Here is a 21,849-nt window from a genome sequence, read left to right as displayed (position 1 = left end):
GACATTCCCATCTGGTACCTAGAGAGGCGTCATTACAATGGTACCAAACTCGATGAAGAGATTTGCTGCCAAGACAATGACGGTGACAAAGGATGTACCAATGTTGATGGGGCCATTGGTGCCAGGCCCAGCATCAGTCTCAACTCCAATTTCTGAGGCCTGAGAGGTGCAAGCTGTGGTGCTGATGAGCCCAGTAGCTCTGTGATGCAGCCAGAAGATTCCAAGAGTACTGTGACAGGTTGGACCCCCCACCCCGTCTGGGATGCCACCTGAGATATGACTGAGCCCGCCTGTTCTGCCAGCCTGGGCCCCCTTTAACCTGTCTTGCTGAGCCAGGCTCTTAAGCCTCCTCTAGCACACACACGGGCAGGGCTACACCCAGCTGCAGAAAGACACAGACACTGAGATCAGCTCTGGGAAGACTCAGCTTAAGGGACTTGCTCCAGCACTCAGGTGCCCACCTCCCTTGGAGAGCAGACCCAAAGGTATATTGTCTTGTGCTGTACAGAAGAATCTGCACAGCGCAAGCTCATAAAATTTCACCCTCTTCCTCAATGTGAAAAGAGATATGCACAACTTCTTGCTCCCCCAGTTAGAAATTACATAAACTGAGTTTAATAATAAACAAAGCAAATGTTATCAACTATAAAAGGCCGATTTTAGGTGGTTAAAGAGATAGCAAACAGAACAAAGTAGATTACTAAGCAAATAAAACAAAATAGGCAAACTAAGCTTGATTCACTAAAGAAACAGGTTACAAAATGTAATTTCTCACCCTAAATATTGAATTTAGGCAGGATGCAGGGTTTCTGTAGCTCAGAGTTCCCGTTATTTTCTTACAGACTGGACCCCTGTCTCAGTCTGGACTCACCCCTGCCTTTCCCTTCAGGTTGATTGCTTTGTCCCTTCAGGTACTTTCAGCAGTCTTTCTTCTTAGGTAGGCAATGGAGGAGAGTCCTGTTTGCCTTCCTCCCCACCCTTAAACAAGATTTACATAAGGTGGGAATCTTTTGTTTCCCAAACTTGACCCCTCTCTCCTTTTAGTGGAAAGTTACAAGAAGTCCAAGATGATGTTCAGTATCAGGTGACAAGACCACCTGACCTAGTAATGTCACAGTTACGTCCCAGGACGCCTCCCAGGAAAGAGAGAGATTAGTATCTTCACAGTCTTGTTGTTTCTTCCTAATGGCCCATCAAATCTGATGGCCTGTTGTCTGGTAGGTGCCTTCCAAATACACACCCAGTTGTAATTGTTACATAGTCCATATTCCTAACTTTAGATACAAAAATGATACATGCATGCAAATTGGATAATCACATTCAGTAAATCATAACCTTTTCAATGATATCTCATATGACCCATCTTGCATAACACATCTTAGTTGTGTCATATGCATATCACAAGCATAATTCCATAAAGAATATGGAGTGTAACGTCACAAGTACAACAGAGAATAAGGTGGTAGAAGCCATGGCATTTGCAAACTCTTGAACCAGTAGACAGTCCAGGAATGAGAGGCAAAGCAGGTCTGATGATGCCTGGTATGCAACCAGCATGGAGACAGTCAACGCTGGTGCTGATGCCATCGGTACTGGACTCAGTATATGCCCCAGGGTCAAAATGGGAGTTGATCATACAGGGTCTCGCAGCTCTTACGGCAGCACAGAGAAACTCTGACTTGATCCACAGGCAGTGAGAAGGAACTGAGAGGGGTTGAGGCGCTGCTGTCCTTATATGGCTAGGGCCACAGGACATGAGTGTCTCCCCTGTCGGTACTGCTGGGCAAACTTCTTTAGCTCCAGTGCCCTGGGTGCACCCACTCAGTATGGAATCACTGCCTTGCTTTCCTGGTAACTGTTGGGTGTGGATAAAAGCTGACCAATTGCAGGTTTTCTTCCTGGTGTACTCAAATGATGACAATGAACAATTTCTGTTCATTGATTAAGGGACGTAGAAGCAGAAGCGAATAGGATTGTGTGAGTTTCTTAAAAAGAATGTTAAGGTTATAAAAATTTGTGTGCAAAGTCTGCATGGGCCAGGCATTCGGGAAAAGTTGCCTTGTACTGTTCTCATTGTCATGAAGCCAGTATCCATAGCATAGTCCAATCTTCAGGGCCTAACTGTGAATCTTTCACATTGACACAATGAGGACTATTCATGAGATTAACTACTTACTTATGTGAGTAAGGGGCTCATCACCTACCTGAAATTTTTTTCCACAGCCAGTCCATTGTGAAGATATATCCAACACCTTTCTAATGGTGTCTTCCATCCTGTTATTAAGTCTAACGTCCACATCCTCAGCTGAAGTATAGATGTTGCTCTAGTAAAGTCAATGATGATCTTTCCCCAAAAGTGTTAACACTGCTCCTCTGGGTTCTGCAGTTTGTCCCGTTGAAGTCAATGGGAGTTCTGCCACTGAATTTCACCCTTTGTGTTCAAAACATTAGCTGTCCCATTCATGGCAGTCATGTTAGCTTCAGGATCTTGAATACTTTCCTTAATTTCACCCAGTCAGACCATGGGAAAAGACTTTGTCAGATCTTTTCAATCTTCAAGAGATATCTCCCAGTCTTAATTGAAGCCAACAGTACCACAATACTAGTTAACTGCCACATAGAGTAGCTGCCTGCTTCCTGTGATATTTCAGAGTTCTTCTGACTTATCTGGGTTGATGATGGTGATAAAGTGTCTTGATTAGCACATCTTTATAATGGTAATGCTTTCCATATTGTTGAAAATTTCTTCCATTTCAAGGCTTCAGGCATTTTTACATTAAATCAGTTCTAATAATAAATGTCACATTGGGGGGAAATCTCCAGATAGATAGTGTGTCTTGGAGAGGAGACAAAGATTAAGAAATCAAATGGGTGAAGGCTGGGGCTCATCAGTACAATATACTTCTCTAAGAACCAGTAAGAAACAAAAGTATTTTTGTAAATGATTTTTCAAGATATGCTGACCTCTGAAAACACAAAATGAATTTAGACTGAAATTGACCATTCATTTTTGCACTTGGATTTCTTTAAGTTTTCCTACATAAAAACAAATAGCATAGGGTGGACACAAAGAAGTCAAGCTTCACCTCCACAGAAATTGTGGCCTCTCTCATAACTTATGCAGCAGCAAGTCTGGAAGTAGTAACCTCCAGTTGGTTTCATAAGCACTACACTGCAAACGAATAAATAATCAGAGAACATGAGACATCAAAGATGGAAAAAGTACGTATTGTATCTAGTCCACCCCATTGCCAGTGTCCTACTGTTCTGTGAAGCGTATTTTCCAATCTAGTCTTAAATGTTTCAACCAGCAAAGGGGATTCTGTCACTGCCCTCGAGAGACTATTCCACAGTCGGAGAGATCTCACTGTTTGGAAAGAGTTTTTTTCCTGCTATTTGGCCTAGATTCTCTTTTGCTCTCTTTCATCCCATATCTTTACAGGACACAAGAAACTCTGCAAGGTTTGTCTCTTGGTGCTTCTGCCACATGCTCCCTCTAGGAAAGGAGAGATGGAATGGGTCACAACAAGTGTAGGCGGCATACCTTCCAAGTCCTACAGAGCCTTTCGCCTCTTAAAGTCTTTGCAGAAGGTCAATCCTTCAGCATTCCTCACTCCCATGACAGGCTGACAAGCACCCTCAGGAATCATTCTGCCAATGGCCACCCCCTCCAATACACAAATTTATGTCTGGGTGGTGCTGTTTCCTTTGCAGTGGTAGGGCAATGCAGAGCGGAGAAGAATGCTGGATGTTCAGGCTGATACATTGCCAGGGAAGCATGCTACAAGAAGCCAGTTGCTTCCTGATCCCACCCTAGCAATCTTCTTGAAGACCAAGCAGAGCTATAAGCTGCTTCCACAGTCCCATGTGGAGGGAGAGTATGCTGCACTGGTTTCACTTCCCCAGTTTTGCTCTTTTGGGAGGTTTAGGGCCCATTTTACTTCTAGTTGCTCCTCTGGTAGTGAGCACAGGGCTGTCAGTCATGAGGCTTTCAGTGTACTGTTCTCCTAAGTTAGGGCTCCTAAAAGGACCCAGATTTCCTATGCTGTTAATTGTTGCATTGAAGATATTTGGAGTAGTTAGTTTCAGTAACTGGGATCATAGTGTTGCTGAGCCCTCTTGAGATCTCAGCAGGGTCTGACCATCTGGGCACCTAATTCCCATTAGTTTAAATGGGAGTTAGGTGCCTAGGTTCTTTTGAAAACACCCCTACACATACCTGACACCCCTAGGTATCGTTAGGTACCTAAATACGTCACTAGAAACCTAGATACCTCACTAGACACAGTACAGGGTCTGCTTACCCAACCCTTCTCTAGCACTTCTCAGTTATTCACTGTCACTGTTGCCACCTGATGGCCAAATGAAAACTTGTTCAACTAAAATTTCAAACAACACTATAGCCAGCTTGCCTCCACTACTGTGCTACATCAATGCAGCTGCGCTCTCCTGTTGACGTGAATACTCCACCTCCAGGAGAGGCACGGAAGCTATGTTGGCAGGAGAGCATCTCCTGCTGAAAGTGCAGTGCAGACACCACTTTAAGTCGAGGTCACTTACGTCCCTCAGAGGGGTGGTTTTTTCACACCTGAGGGATGTAAGTTACATCGATTTAAGCCATAGTGTAGACAAGCCCTCTCCCTTGCTTATAAGCACCCAAACCTCTCCATCCATTTTATGTCCGCACCCATAAAGCTTCTGGATTTTTTCTAGTAATTAAATATTTGTATTTTAGGCTGTTCATTTCTTTACTAGCATAATGACCCCGGAGCATTCCCTCCCCATTGATGACTAGGATTTTGGAACAACTAAAGAGACTTTACACAGAGAATCTTTGCAAGGGTTTTATACTGAGCCTAGTTCACACTGGGATAGGGAGTGCGAGGTGAACACTCAAACAGTGCATAGGTGATGAATAATGCTCATAGCTATTGGCCACAGCTGAATTTCAATGTTTTGTTACATCCCCCGTAACTGAGGATGTAATCAGACCAATGCACAGATAGCACTGGCTGGACTGTTTTGAAATCATAAGGTTTAGCTTTGCTCCAAGTTGGTGTAATATCTGATATTTTTTGCAAAACTCTTACAGAAGCAAAGTTTTTGTGAAAAAGGAGTACACATACTAAGTTTTTCCAGCAGGTTAGAGCACTCACCTGGGATGTGGGAGGTCAACATTCAATTCCCCCCTCTGCTAGAGGGGGAGAAGGGAGAGCCCTTTTCAAGTCCTACCTCTCAGGAGAGTACTTTAACCACTGAGCTATGGATATTCTGAGGTGGGGCACCCTCAATCTCTCCTGTTAGAGCTGGTCTTCTGTGGCTAAATCAAGCCATTGGGCTAGAAAGAATGAGAAAGACAGTGACTGTGTAGTCCAGTGGTTAGGGCACCCAGTTGTGGGGTTAGGAGATGCCAGTCCAGTCCCCCTGCTCCAATCACTCTTTTTATTATTTATTCACATGGGAATAGCTTCAACTGGAGAGACTGGGGGAACCCTAGATCAGACTATCCCATAGCTCAGTGGTTAAAGCGCCCATCTTAGAGGTAGACCTCTGTTCAAATCATTTCTTCCCCTCTTGCAGAGAGGGGAGAATTGAACCTGGGTCTCCCACATCCCAGGCAAGTGTTTTTACCACTGGGCTAAAAGTTATAAGGTGGGCATGCCTCCTCCCTTAGCCCTAGGTGCCTAAACTGCCTGACTTCAGGTGGCACTTTCCTTTTAGTGGCTCACTTATCAGAGCTAGGTGCCCATCTCCAAGAGTGGGGCGGGGCTTAGCACACACCCTTCTGGTTAGCATCTTCCATAGACTAGCTTAGGGGGCTCCTCGCTTAGTGTGCTGGCTTTTGTGGATCACATTCTTAGATGCCCCCCCTCTCTCTTCTCATTGATTGCATGGGGACTCTAGGCATCTGATTCAGCTTTGTAAATGGCAGTGTTGTTCCTGTAATTTTCTAGCTTACAAGTTAGGTGCTACAATGCTGAGAGTTGCAACACCTAAGTGCCTTTGTGGATCCCACCTTGACAAGAGTAAAGAAAGAAGGGTTGGGAGACAGAGAGAAGTGATCAAAATTAGATGAAAGTTACCAAGTAAACAGATCAATATGTCCTAACTGGTGCTGGGGAACAAATATCTGTATGTAGATTCTTATCAAACCACTGCAGTGTTCCACTGTTATTCCTTGTCTTGCCTTAGATAAGGAGCATCTTCTTCCCTCATTCTTCAGACATCTGTTGATACCAATTGCAGCAATGCACTCATATCAACTAACAACAGATCTAGATAATACCTGGCCATAGATTCAAATTCTAAAATTCTAAGAGTGTAACTCTGGTGATTGTTCTGTAGATTTAACCTCTTTTTTTATACAAACTTCTATGAAACCTGCAGTGAAAGTGTATAGTAATAAGACTGTTCTAGTAAATCACCACTCCATTTTATATTTGCATTGTAAAAACAAACATAAAAATGTATAGCAAGAGTGCAATTCTCACCTTAGTTATTCTTGTCTTTCTATGTTCTTTTCTAACTCTCACTTACCCCATCTATGGTGACTTTTAAAGCAGTGGCTCTCAACCATTCCAGGCTACTGAACCCCTTTCAGGAATTTGATTTGTCTTGCATACCCCCAAGTTTCACCTCACTTCAAAACTACTTGCTTACAAAATCAGACACAAAAATACAAAAGTGTCACAGCACTCCATTATTGAAAAATTGCTTGCTTCCTCATTTTCACCATATAATTATAAAAAAAAACCAATTCAAATATAAATAGTGTACTTACATTTCAGTGTACAGTTCATAGAGCAGTTTAAAGAGGTCGTCTCTATGAAATTTTATTTTGTACTGACTTCACTAGTGCTTTTTATGTAGCCTGTTGTAAAACTAGGCAAATATCTAGATGAGTTGATGTACCCCCTGGAAGACCTCTACGTACCCCCAAGGGTACACATAGCCCTGGTTGAGATCCACTGTTTTAAAGCATTTGCCCTTAAATCATCTCTGTGAGAAAAATAACAGTTAAAACATTCAAAGATGTGCAACTTTCAAAGAAAATGAAGAGCTCTGGAATAATATTTAGCACATACCATAGGACCTTTCATTGGGAGATCTCAGAGTGCTTAACAGGGGAAAACACTGATCTCCGTTTTCCAAATGAGGAAACCAAGGCTAATGACTCAGTTCAGCAAAGTTCATACTTAAATTTCACCCAGTGCATAACTCCGTGGCTATTTAGCAATGCACTGATGCTTAATTTTATGAGTATGCTTTAGTTTCATTGAAATCTATGGGACTTAAATACATACTTAAGTCCTTGGTTAAGCCCAGGGCAAAACAGTGAACAGGAGTACATTATACTTAAATCCTCACTCAGGACTTCAGGATCAAGTCCACTGTGTGCTATGAAGCAGGGTTCTTAGGTTGGCATTTCACAGAACCTGTTCTCTCACAGGAATCTCCATCTTGCTTGAGATGTACCACTGGGATAGATTTAACAAGTGATAATATGTGCTTGGAGTGTAACCTAGTGTGCTGGAGAAAATGAGAGTAAAAACCATAATGCAGTTGAAAGAAACAGCTTCACGAAGGGCCAGGGCTATTCACTCCAACTCTTACAAAGAGGAAGTGCATTAAGATAGCTATAAAAGTACAAATTCTGACAAAGAGCAGGGCTTTTGAAATAAGCCTATAAACTTTAATATTATGGTGCGAATGGCTAGGATCCTTAGTTCGCAAGTAAGGCATTTTCTTAATTACGTCTACTGAAATAAGAGCAACATAAAAACAATAACCAGTAAGAACAATATCATTTGGCAAGCTGATGGCTTGTCTATATGGTGCAGCAATGCAGACTACAAAGGTGTGATTTCTACAGTGCACTAGCACATTACGCATTAACTGGTCTGTGTAGACCCTGCTGGTGCACACTAAAAGTTCTCTAGTGTACTTTAATTGAGCGCTGTTTAAAATAGAAAAATGTTATAAGCACACTATGGAACTCTTAGTGTGCATCAGCAGGGTCTACATGGACCAATTAATGTGTCTCACACTGATGTGCTTTAGAAATCACAACCCAGTAGTGACCATTGCCCCACTGTTTAGACATGCACTGATTTTGGCATTTTGGCCTCAGTTGAGGAATGTACTTAAGCACATACTTAAATCCATCCCTGCTAAAGCACACGCTTAAATGTCTGAACAGCCATGCTTTCCTGACTTAGGGCCTCAATGAAATCAAATGAAGCAGGGACATCTACTGAAATGTCAAAGTTAGTTAATATTGAAAGCTTGCTAATTTCCATTGATGCTAATACCATCAATTGTAAGTGATAAAACTGTTGCATACTTTGATAAAATATAATCATTCAGAACATATAATTTAACAAGCCAGTTCTCCATATAAATTAGCCTTCATAATAGTTTACTCTTTGCTTATGCCTAACCCTGCCCATGTCCTATAAGCACCTAGAAAAATCCCTGATGTTTGATTGAAATAAACTTTAGTTCTACCAGATAAACAGCAAAAGAGACTGACTTCAGTGGGAGCATGATCAGGCCCAAAGTCAAACTTTTGTTATGTTTTCTAGATAGCAAGCAACAAAATCAGTATCAAATACTTCCTCAAAAGCATGTCTCTATTTTAGTTGCTACATGCAACTAAGAGAAATTCCCTTTCTAGTTCTGCAGTCCTAGAGCTCTTATTCTGCGATAACTTTGACTTTAGCCACATATACATTCATGTTGCAGGACTGCTCAAATATGCAAAATTAAGCACACATATATGCAAAAGTCTGCATTGTGCCTGAGAAGTAATTTAACAAATGTTTCAAACATTTTGGGGAGACCCAATCCTGGTGGCCTTATACAAAAGAAGAATCCCACTGAAATCAATAGGACTTTACACACAAGTAGAGAGAAGTTTTGATTCTGTGTCTCACTTGTAACCAGGATCTTTGTAATATACAAAGATTTCCTATTATTTAAACAGCAACTCCCCAAAATTCATACTGTAACCAGTAAAGGAAAATTTAAAATACCAGCATATGTAAGAGAAACATCTCTCACCTTTGCAGATTTAAAAAAATAATTCCTTATGAACCAAAATGCTAATTTTCTTTTCAAACCACCATCAAATTGCAATGAACTAGAATGGCCAGAAGATGGTGCTCATTTGCTTTGACTCTGTTCATTGTTTAGCTCCAAGATTCACAATACAAGGTCTACAAAACTCACAATAAAAATAAAGGTATAAAGAAATTGTATTTGCTGTCATCATTTGAGAAGAATTTTATGAATGAAAAAATCCACAATACAAAAAATAAAATAAAAAAAATCCAAAATACAACCCAAAGTATGGGTTCTATTAAGTGTAATTCAAAGGACTGAGCTTCAGAAATTCAAATCCCCACGTTGAAGTACAGTTTTTTCATTTGGACCAACGCTATTAAAAATGAGTGCCTAAAATCAGGCTCCTCCATCCACATTTAGGCCCTGATCCTGCAAAAATGTTCACACGTCCTTAACTTTATGGGCCAGATCCTCAGCTGACTTAAATTAGCAGAGTTCTATTGACTTCAGCTGAGCTATGCTGATTTATCAGTTTAGAATCAAGCACTGTAACTTAAATGGGGCTATTCTCAGTATGCAAAATTAAGTTTGTGCATACATTTTTGCAGGATCAGGGCCTTTGACACCTAAATGAAGAGCCTGATTTTCAAAAGTGTTGAGCACCCAGCAGCCCCTATTTACTTCAGTAAGATCTTTTGAAAATCAGGCTGCTTATTTCAATGCCTAACTATGGATTTATCAACTTAACATTAAGGACTCATTTTTGAAAGTCGGTCTTATTTTTCAAGTAACAGAGGGGTAGCCGTGTTAGTCTGAATCTGTAAAAAGCAACAGAGGGTCCTGTGGCACCTTTAAGACTAACAAAAGTATTGGGAGCATAAGCTTTCGTGGGTAAGAACCTCACTTCTTCAGATGCAAGGTCTTATTTTTGTTTGCATCATTGACTTTGGAGACTAAGTACAAAAAGTTGATGAAACATTTTTTAAAAGGGAGAGGAACGTTATAATGGACGTTCCTTATAATCCAACTATTTCTGTTCACAGACAAATAGATCCTAGTTATTGTTTCATATACAAAACAATTTGAAGACAGTATACAAACAAAATATACGTATAATAAAAAACTCAGTTTTAAAATCAGTGCTAATTTTTAAACCAGCTCTTCACAGCAGATATTCTGGATGGAAAAATGAAAATATTTTAAATTATGTATTTTTGCTTAAAAATTTCAGTTTTGCAAGCCATTCTACATTAAAATTAAAAAAAAACATTCAAAAGGTGTACAAAGCCTCGTGTTCTTTTAAAAAGGAACTGTTCTGCCACCTCTAATATAATATTCTGTGGAGTGTGGGATTAAAGCATCCTTTGAGGTTTGACATACTAGTCCAGATGTCATCACAGCTGCATATTTTGGAAGTGCATTGAGAAAGGGAGTATGCTAAAGGCACTACTGGTTTTCTTGATTTAGCCTTGAGAAAATTCCACTGCTAGTGACTGACTCTTTACTCGGAAAGTAAGAAGCATCCTTGATCACTCCTGAAAAGGAGTAGTCCATTGCTGGGTGAAAAGACAAAGCTGGAACCAGTCCAGGCGTTAAATAGGGTGACATAAATCCAGGCAGCCCTCTTCCAGGGGTGGAATAAGCCAGTTTTAGAGGGCTAATCCCCAGTCTAGGATTTAGGCCATAAAGATTTGTTGCATTTCCAAATGATGTAGAACTGGTTTGAAGAGGGGAGAAAGCGGATGTATTGCCAAATGCTCCAACACCTAATCCTGTGAGGCTAAAATTAGAGGCTCTCTGTAAGGCACTAAATTCAGATCTAGATGAGTTTGCAAAGTCTTTGACATTTTGTTTATTCTCTTTCCTATTCAAGATCTGTTCTATGGCTTGGACCACATCTCCTTTGCAGAACTGCAGGATACTCTCCAGCTTGCTTCGTTTATGACTAGGAAAGACTTTGGTGAGAATGCCAAGTGGGTCTCTTTGTCTTGAAGCAGCAGCAGGCGGACTGGAACTGGGGGCAGCAAAATCCTTGGACCATTCACTTTCATTTCCTGATTCCATGTCTGAAGAAGAAAGGGACCCTGAACTTTCGACACCTTCCAACTGCTGCTCCAGATTAGGACACTGAACAGTCTCTTCCTTTTCTGAGATTTCCAGGCCAGACGACTTCACTCTATAGCTTCCACTAGCTTCTGCTGACTCAGGCGAAGATATCAGAGGAGGAGGATGTGATAGGACTACAGGACCTTCCAACACCCTGAAGTATGAGTCATACTTCTGCACCTGCCCTTCTGGGAAATAAAAAAAATATATTAATTTAGTCTAAAACTCCCCCACTAGCCTTCAAAAGCCTTATAAATAGCTACCAAAATTTCCACACAGTACACATTACACTTCCCAAGAAAAGATATAGGGTGAAATTCGAGTCCCATTGAAGTAAACAGTAAAATTGGCAAGGACTCCAATTGAGCCATGATTTTATCCCTTGGTGTTCAAAGCAATGAACAGTGTAATTAAGATTGAAATCTGAAAAATGACTAAATAAAAAATGGCACCTTTGTACACAATGGATCCTTGCCCAGATTCTCATTCATTTCAATGGAGCTGTGCTGGTAAACAATAAGACGACATCAGACTCCCCCTGTTTATTTAGTTATATCAGCTCACTTAAGTGATGAAATAGCCATATTGGCTCTGCAGGGCTAAGAGAACAGGCAGGATTCTCTTCCTTCTTGTTCTTCATCAACAGAATTACTTCCTAAATTCAGACTTTCATTAGAATGCTCAGTGCCATTTTGTGTGGAAAATTGAGGAAATTCCCTCCAGTTGATTTTGACTTGGGGGAGACTGAGGAGAGGAAGCAGAAAATCAGCTTAGTCCTCCCTACTCTTTAGTTACTTTTTATGCTCATGAAGAAGAAAAATGATTCATTTAAAAAAAAAACTGAACAATGGGTGAGGCTCACTGAGTAACATTCTTTCATCTAAAGGGAAAGATCCAGATTTTATTATTTTTAGCTGAGATACAGACAGAGGAGGCAGCTGAAATTAAAATGAATAATGATGCAAGACTTCCCAAATTGTTCAGCATAGTACTCACATCATGTCAATACTTTTTGGGGAGGCAATAAAATAAATATTGGACATGCCCAGAACAAAAATTTAGGCCCCTATCCTTCTATTGCTCCCATGCAGGTAAACATTTGTGCCTGCATAGTCACACTGATTTCACTGGGGCTTTCCATGGGCACAAGGTTCTACCTGTGCACACAAATTACAGAATTAAGGCTTTCATGGTTAATTAGAGGAAAACCCACATAATTTCATTGTAGCATAAATGTGGGGCTTCTGGTTTTGGTATTTTATTAATTTAAATTTTCCAAGGGTTATTTTTAGCAATTTTTGCACTTTATATATTCAAAAATCGAGGTTTTTCCCCCAAGGCTCTCTCTTTGTATATACTGTAATGAGTAATCTCTGTCATATTCCTTTAACATCTTACTGTTTCAAACAGCATGACATTAAAGTGTACTAGGGAACCTCTAGTGTACTACAGCAAGATCTACATGGACCAATTAAGGCTAAACATGTTAGTACATTTTAGAAATCACACCCACTCTAGTCCGCATTACTGTGCTGTGTAGACAAGTTGTTAAATACAAGTAACCATTTCCAGTGTTTATTGGATAAAAACTGGTTTATCATCAATTAAAACCTAAAATCAGAAGCCCCAGGAACATGTAAATATTGAAAAAATTCTCATATTTGCACAATCTTCTTAGCAACCATCCCACATAGACTTTCAGTGTTTAAAAACTAAGGCTCCAATCCTGCAAAGGCTTATAAGCATATGTAGTCCCATAAGGGCTGATTTTGCACCCACTAAAGTAAACAAGAGTTTTGCCACTGATTTCGGTGATGCTTAAGCCTTTGCAGGATCAGAGACCACTGAATGATCTCCCATACATGCATGATCCTTAACACACTGAAGCACATTTGGAATAGCTATATTCAAGATTTGTCAAAATATAAAGTATAGCTCAATTAATGTTAGCATTTCTAGATTTAAGAAGATTCCTTAGGTCATGTTACTTTCTTTGACGTATCAAATACCCAAATGTGTATGCGAGTCTTTCAGTTAACTTTGTTGTATATCAAAACTATTGCCAAAAGCAAGGATTAAGGACCTGATGCCGCCACCCTTAGTCTCTATAGTCCAGTGTAGTTTAAATGGACTTCATCCTTAAGTATGAATTTGCGAGATAAATTTTAACAAAAATGTAAGAAAATCAGCAGGAGTCATAGTTTGCTTTGTTTTTGTTTTAAGAAAAGGTATCCACTTCTTTGTGGCATCAAGATACCAACTTCATAAACACAATACTCCTAAACTTACAAAATGGCTTCTTGCATCTCAAATGTTTTTTTAAACTGATCATCTGTTATTTTATTTGTAAAAGCTGCATTATATATTATACAGATAACGTATTTCTTACTATACTACCTATGCAACAGTTGCATATGTACACAGTATCCTGCATAATAACATAACATTGCACATTTAGCATTTATATATACATGCAAAAATAAAGACCCTGATCTCGCAAACACTTAAGCACTTTACTTATTTGAATTATCCTACTGAAGTCAGTGGAACTACGAGTGCTTAAACTTAAAACACATGCTTAAATGTTGACAAAACTGAGGCCATATATCACTGATATAATCTAAAGCTTATCAATACACTGCATATTACATTAAACATGAAATTTCCTATTTTACTGCACAACATATTGCATTTTGTTATATCATATGTGTGTGTGCATATGTATATACATACACAAACCTGCCCAAATGCAATATATTACATATGGAATAGATAACAGGAAAGTGCATATTTAATAAAAAAAACATAAATGTGTTTATACGCCATGCATATCATTCATGCACAATATGCAATACACTGCCTATATGCGCATAAATATGCAATACATGTGTACATATACAGTACTGGTACAACATGCAACCTTGGCTAGATTTTTAGAAGAGCTCAGTGCATGAGGCTCTTTTGAAAACCTGGCAGTAGGCGTCAGGATAGGACCCGCTGGGTGCTGAGCACGGATAATAAGGTTCTGGTTTGGGAGCCTACAGAGGAGCAGAGCTCCTTTGGGTCTCTGGCCCCTAGCGCGTGTATAGCATCAGGGGAGTTCCCCGTATCCACAGGCGCCGCCGTCTGTCCGCACGGCCTGTGATCAGCCTCCCCAGGGCGCACACAGCTCGCACCGGGGAGGGGAAATCGTGGCCACACTGAAGTCAGTATCTGCCGCAGAGGGGCCGGGATTTCGGCGCGGCTGCGGGTCCGTTCCCTGCCCCACGCACTCCCCGCCCCGCCCGGCTCCGCTCGCACACCTCTTCTCCCCGGCTGGAGCTCCGCGCTCGCGCCCCCGCGCGCCGGCGCCCGCCCGGCAGCTCCGCGGCCCGCGGCCGCCGGGCTCAGCGCCGCCTCCCCACGGGCGGCGGGCGGGCGCTGCTGGAGGAGGTGCTGGAGCCCCCTCTGCGCGGCCTCGCTCTCCTCCTGCGCCTGCTGCCGGCGCAGCGCCACCTGCGCGGCCATGACCCGCTGGCGCTCGGCGATCAGCGCGCATTTGGCGCAGGCACAGTCCCGCCAGCGACAGAAGCGCTTGTGGCCCTTGAGCGCGGACACCACGCCGTGGTTGCGGCAGCGGGCGCACTTCGGGGTCCGCGGCGAGCAGGCGCCGCGCTCCGGGCAGCAGGGGCTGGAGCCGCCAGTGGCGGCGGCGGCGGCTACCCGCAAGAAGAGGCTGGGCGGGCGGAGGAAGGCGGGGGGCACGGGCAGCGCCGGAGCTGGGGGTGGAAGGGTGGCCAGCCCCTGGGGCAGCAGCGGGGAGCTGCCCGGCTCCATGCCCGCAGAGAGGAGCCCGGGCACCGCACAGCTCTGGGGGAAAACCGCCGCCGTCTGCCCCCTCTCCCCTCCCGGTGCGGGGAGTTAAGCGTCTCTCCCGGGTGGAGCAGGGCACAGCGCCACGCCCCTTGCCAGGGGACAGCCCCCAAAAGCGAGGTGGGATGGTGGCGCATGGCCCCCACTGCCCCGGCGCACCGCTCCTTGGTGGGAGCCAAGGAGGTTGCTCCACACTGACGAGAGGATAGGATTTATTTGTGAGAGAGAGTTCAGGTAAATGCTGAGAGAGCGGCGCGGGTTGCATATGTCTTTCTTCCTCCACAGCACTTCCCTGTTCCCTTCCAGCCTGACTCAGGGCTCGGTTCTGCAAACCCCTAAACCAATGCTTAAACCTAGGCAGCATTAAGCCTAAAAATATGGGCCCACCACTAGGTTCAGTTCCCCCTTCTGCCGGAGGAGATGAAAGGATTTCAGCTGAGCCATAAAGTTCAATGCTAGAGGGGACCACCAGATTATCTAATCCAGAGGTTCTCAAACTATGGGGCGGGCCAGTCAAGGGAGGTTTTTTTCTTTTAAAGAGCTCTGGCTGTCAGCCCCAGGTGACTGGGGCTCCTGGATCCTGCTTGTTAGGGCACCCACCCGGGAGGAGGGAGACTCAGGGTCCAGTCCCCCTGCTCTAATGACTCTATTTAGCCACAGTGGAACAGCTTCAACAGGAGAAACTAAGGGAGCCCCAAATCCAAATATCCTATAGCTAGGTGGTTAGCGCACTCTCTGGAGAGAGGTGGGAGACCCCTCTTCAGATCAGGGGATTGGAATGAGTTTAGATGCCTGCAGAGTTTGGGGAGGAGTTTTGTGGTTTGCAGTGGAGCCTAAAACTAGGATTTAGGCATCTAAGCAGTGCTTAATTTGTGCCAGGGCTGAGCCCCGGCCTCTCCAGGTTTGGCAGTTCATAGCCCCGGCACCTCTGGGCTTGCTGTGTCAGTTATGCAAGTACAAACAATTTCTTGTTCTCCAGCACCTCTTCCTTGACAAATTAAGCACTATATCTGTGTCTCTTTGTGGATCCAGGCCTTGGTGTTTCAGAAAAAGCAAACCACAACCAGTTCACCCAGCCCTACAGAATATTCTTCCCAATAACCAAAAATGAATGAATAAATTAATTAAAAATTTGACACAGAACATTATATTTTTTATCTTTTGATATGTCCATGGGTGCACATTTGTATTTCTCTTCTGATCTTTGCTTATAAGGTAATTCCTGGAGTTTGTTAGGAAAAAGAAAAGGTGGGGGGGATTCACAACTTTTTTAATTAATTATTACTATTATTATTTTCCTCTAAATTTTGAAATTCTAAAAATTCCAGCTAGCTCTATAATTGTTGAAAAATGGGGGAAATTCATGAAAGTTTTCTTCTTTCTTTCAAAATGTGAAAAATGTCAACATGGTCCCATAACTAAAATTTACATTATGTGTACAGATGTAAAGTAGTTTGACATATCGTTTAACGGCATTTTTCAAAGAAAAGTAGGATAAATGAGAGAATTAGCTCATGATGAAGACCGTGGTTGACAGCTTTGCTCCTCTTGCACAATGGAACTCTCGACAATAAAAGTAAAGCTTGTCTGTGCGGGAGACAGAGCATTCTTGGGGGCTGGATCCAGACTGTGGAATGAACTCCCCCAGGAACTAAGGACCATCACAAAAAGTTCACTACGACCCGCTCCAAGTGCTAAACACATTTCTTTGACCTTGCCTGCTCTAACATACATACAAAAACAAAACACTTCCCAAAGCTAGACACTCCACCACAGCCACTTCTCCCACTGTGGAGAAAGAGCAAACAACATTGGATAGATTTTCTTCATGATGTTTAATGCACTACTCAAAGGTGCTCAGAAACCATAGGGATGAGCACAGTATAAGAACCTATATAGAACAGAATTCATACAACCTATTTAGCCGATATCACAGACATTAAGACTGATATTTCCCAAAGCTGCTTAGGGAAATGTACACCCAAAAGTTAGTTATGTTTTCTAGACATGCCCAGTAAATGGAAAATGATTGACAAAGTTATGTTTAAAAAAAATCAGAAATAGTGCTGGCTCCTGCACCCTCTAATGTCAGTGGGAGTTTTGGACTTGGTTGGGATCACTCCTGATCTTATTGAAGTCAAGAGCAAAACTCCCATGGACTTCACTGGGTGCAGGATATGTATTCAAATTCATATTTTTAAAAAGTTAGTGTTGCAACAGCAATAACAGATGAGGCATAAAACAATAAAGATACAACTTTCAAAAGTATCACCCCAATTATTCTGCCATTTTGTATTCCTATTCAAAGTTTATGAGTTAAAAAAAAAAAAGTATGGACCCAATCCCACATGTACTGAGCCGTGTGGAGTTTTGCCATTGCCTTGAATGGGAGCAAGGCCTTTGTGTTATAAATATAGATAATTTACTAAAGCATTGTCAGAGCATTATATTTTGAAAAATCTCTGAACAGTAGGAGTTGGGGTCACTAAGGTGACTATTCTGCTCCTTTTATGTGAACAGGAGTTTTTCTGTTTCTCTCTTGGTGCACAGAAGGAGGGAGATGCAAAACTTATGCTATGGAATAATCCACTCAGACTCCAGCCCATTTCTGCCAAGTTACTAATGATTTGAAGCAAGAGGACTGTAACATTCCATCCTTGATGCACATGTGTGCATACCCTTTCTGCACCTATTAATGAGTACATATACAGCACCATAGCTAGGGGTAGAAATGGATTCCTACAGGCCCATCAGGTATTTTTTCTGCAGTTAATGAGATTTTTAGCATCACACTAACTAGTAGAATGATGGGAATGGTCGTTGATGTGTCCTGTTCCAGAAAGAATAACCTTAAGTCACCTTCATGATAGCCATATTTTCCTTTTCTTCAAGGTTCATGTTCGTATTGTGCAACAGACCATTGTATTACAGGATCCTCCCCCTCCACTCATTTTTTTTTACTGATTTAAGACTTATTTATGGGTGCTCCAGTACTGGTACACTAGTAGAGTAAGTGAGAGAGAAGCTTGTCCTTCCCTCCTTTCTGCATAGAAGTTTCTTCTTATTGTTCTTGCACAAAAGAGCCACAATGCTTTAGGCCAGCAGGTCTTGAGCACAAGAGGGAGAGGTGCTGTCCGGATTGGTCAGTGGCCTTGGCTGTGCTTCCGAGTCGCTGGCAATGTCAAGAGGCCTCTTCTGGGAGGAAGTGAAAGCCGTATCTTGTCTAAAAGCATAGCAAGGGCTGCTGGTGTGTGCTTATCCTGTCCTTCCCCTGACATTGACACTGAAGGTACGTGCCTGTCCCGGCACTAGGGAGGCAGAATACCTACCGCCATTATCACTAGAACTCTTCAGAGGCACTTTAAGCCAAAGTGCTCCGCAGCACCTTGCAGAGTCAAGTTCAAAATGGGAAATAAGGCTGGGCCTGCTACTGTCAAAATGGAAGCAGCACCTTAGGTACCCTGTTGTTCTGCATTCTTCAGGGGGAAAAGAGGCCACGCTCTTCTTACATGGGTGGATTTACTCTACTCTTTCCAAGCAGCAAAAGCATAACACTGAAATTAAGAAAATCCATCACTTCTAAATTAATTTTTAGATCCTTGCCTGCTGGGCTGTAAATCGTTGTTTTTTGTTTGTTTGTTTTTTACTAAACTGTAGAATATCGACATTGGAAGGAATAGAAACACAATCATCAACATTTGGTATTTTTATTTTTATAAAAAATCCCAACTCACCCACACAATAGATTCACTATGGGGGTTTTGATCCTATTTTCCCCTGTGGATTCAATCCTACAGTCCTTATTCATCCAAAACGCCTAGTGACTTCAGCTGGAGTTTTGCATTTGTAAGAACTGTAGGATTTGACCCACTACTTTGGTAAGAGATGGTAGTTTGGTCCAACATGATTTTCTGTTATTAGAAATAGTGTATATTTTAAACTTTGTCTTCAGGCTGTCTGGAATTCCTTCTGCCAGAGATTCTCCTGGGGCCTTCATTATCAGTGTTCCAATTAAACGAGCTGGGCGATTAGAAAACGTTAGCCATTCACTACCAGAGCTCTGAATAGGAGACGAAGCCAGTTCCTCATTGGTTGCTTGACACTCACATATTTTGGTTCTGGATCCTCTTTGAAATTCATTTCTTTTGTGAGCATAAGGTTGTTTTTATGAGGTGTTGTCAGGCCTCTGGCAGGGTTATTGTGTGTGTTAGAAGGTGGTAGTTTTTGAACAAAGTCTTCAAAGTCAAGGCTTGGAAAATAAAAGCCGCAGATCAAAATCAAACACCATAAAATGCTTAATGTTGGGCCTTGTCTCAAGGCTCATAAGCCTGGCAGATATTTTTTATTCAGCTTTATCATAATTAGAAAATTACCATTTATGTCTACAATTTTCTTGAAGTAATTAAAATAAATGATCAGCTATAATTTTCAAGATAAGATTTAGATCATGGGTAATGTTCAGTAAATTACTAAATATTAGTTATCGCTAATAACATTTTGGGCCCTATTGTGCCATTAGTTTTTAAGTAGAACTCTTCACTGAAACCAATATGGTCCTTGGTCTCCCCTCTCTGTCACAAAATCGGTAATAAGGAGCATTTGGCACATGACAATAATTTAATTTAGGTGTCTCTTATTCATACAATTTTTAAAGCCGCCTTCCCTTTTTTTAAGGTTGTGAAGCTGCTGCCCCAGTCACTTTGATCCTGGAAATAAAGATGAGTCTGCGAATTCCTTTGTTTTACCCATGTCACTTTTCCAGTCAAGATTCACAACACGCATACATTATTCATGAACACTTAATGAAAGAACTTATTCCAAGTTCCTAGGATGATACCTTTGAAAAAGCCTTCCATCAAAAGAGTGACACTCACATCACTGACACCCCCATCTATTCCTGAACCCCTACAAAATAACAAAAAGAAACACAATTAAAAAAAAAATCAGAAACAAAACCCCTATTCCAAGCAGAGTTTTGACCCTAAAAGGGGAGAAGTTCCAGAGACTCCATAAATTCCATTAGACACTTTTCTGTTGCTATTGATTTTACATAGAAGGCCCTCAGATACTATGGTGATGGGTGGCAGACAGACAGACAGACAGATACTGTAAGGTGGATGCTGAATGACCTGAATTAGATATTTATACAAGCAACACTATAGCCATATTTCATAGAGTTGAATTAAAAGAACAAAGTGTGTGCAAGAAAAACAGAAGAAATTCACATCACCGGGTTAAATGTGCCATATGTCCTTCAACACTGACACAATATTAAGAAACTCATTAATGTGGCTGCAAAGAGCAGCTGGGCTGCTCCCTGATGAGTCTGTTCTCAGCACTGCATGCTGGTTTTTGCTGTGGGGGAGCAGGAATAAAAAGGACACTCCTATTAGAGACCAAATAACGTACTGTTCAATTTGCAGGCATGAATGTAGTCAGTGACCTTATTGGTAGTAATGCAAAATGCATTTATTTATACATTGTATAAATCATCATCATCATCATCATCCATTATCCCAAATCTCTTATTGCTCTTTGTCTAAGCCTGTGCTACATACAGATCCAGGGAGTATCTAACATTTCACATTGTTCTGCCCAAAAGAGTTACTGACACTGAAAAACTGTCTGAGCAAAAGAGAGATCCTCAATGTTTGATTTCTTTTATGCACTTTGTGTGTGCATGCCAACCCAACCACAAATGCCATTACTTAAGCAAAGGCCTGCTTTCCCTTAACACAATGACAAAACACACATTGAATAGAAGGACTGCAGGGTCAGTACCATTATGTTAGGCAATAGTTGAGCAAGGTATGGTGGTCCTATCACAATAACAGCTTCTGGCTATTGAGCATGTAAGGTTGGGTTAGGAAAATACACATGCAATGATTTACAATATAGCTACATTCCAGGGGCTGGGGCGTGATCACTCCTGCAGTCTTTACTCAAGACAAGTCCCCTACTGAAGTCATCAGGAGTTTTGCTTTAGTAAGGATAAGATCAGACTCAGTGAGTGAAATCCTGGCCCTCGAGAAGTCAATGGTAAAAATCCAATTTCGAGAGGGCCAGGTTTTTACCTGATCTGCTTTTTCCTGTTTTGGATCCACAGGGCAACTGGTTTCCAATTTATATAATTAACAGCACTAGTTCTAAATTTTAAAGGCAAAATCTGCTGGAATGCAATTGCCACTTGAAAAGTCAATTGAAATCAGAGTATGTAGGGTGCTTTAAGATTTCAAAACTTGTATTTCACTCTCCCTCCACTTTTTGTAAACTATTTTGTGCCATGATTACAGTTGAAAAAAATAATTATAAGATTAGGCCCAGGTCCTGCAAAGGCTTCTGCTCTTGCATACCTTTAAGCACATAAATAGCCCCAGCAGGATTCTCAAACGAGGCATTTCCTCACCTATCGCACCTGTGGGCAGGGCCAGATTTACACTTTCTGCACCCCAAGGCACAGCATCTTCAGTGCCCCCTCTGCCAATAGCTGACCTTCGTGTTTCACACAGTTTTAGAGCGGTAAGGCAGTAAGTTCCCTTAAGGCTACAAAGGGCCACGCAGGTGGGGAAAGGCACCTCTCACCCCGGCCCCAGCCAAGCCCTGGAGCTGCTGCGGCCAGGGAGAGGTGCTCTCCCCTGGCCCTGGGCTGCTGCAGTGAGAGAGGGCTGGGGGGAGTCCTCTCTCCCCACTGCAGTCCCGGGGCAGCCTGCACCCCAAACCTCTCATCCCCAGTCCCACCCCAGAGCCTGCACCCCCAGCCAGAGCCCTCATCCCCCTGCACCCCAACCCTTCTCCCGCACCCTGAACACCTCATCCCCGACCCTA

General features: G+C 42.2%; 1 protein-coding gene across 1 annotated transcript; it reads right to left on the bottom strand.

Moving 5' to 3' along the window:
- Nucleotides 1-10,368: 10,368 nt before the first annotated feature.
- LOC113405335 (doublesex- and mab-3-related transcription factor A1-like) lies at nucleotides 10,369-14,988 on the bottom strand. Its single transcript, XM_026646467.1, has 2 exons — nucleotides 14,475-14,988; nucleotides 10,369-11,360 (listed from the first exon to the last, which is right to left on the bottom strand). Exons 1-2 carry the CDS (start codon nucleotides 14,986-14,988, stop codon nucleotides 10,513-10,515), a joined length of 1,362 nt encoding a protein of 453 aa, XP_026502252.1. The 3' UTR covers nucleotides 10,369-10,512.
- Nucleotides 14,989-21,849: the final 6,861 nt, after the last annotated feature.

Source organism: Terrapene carolina, unplaced genomic scaffold (assembly GCF_002925995.2).
Source record: "Terrapene carolina triunguis isolate 2854851 unplaced genomic scaffold, T_m_triunguis-2.0 Scaffold35098, whole genome shotgun sequence".
Lineage (NCBI taxonomy): Eukaryota > Metazoa > Chordata > Testudines > Emydidae > Terrapene > Terrapene triunguis.
The sequence above is the reverse complement of the archived record's forward strand: the minus strand, read 5'-3'. Positions and strand labels throughout refer to the sequence as shown.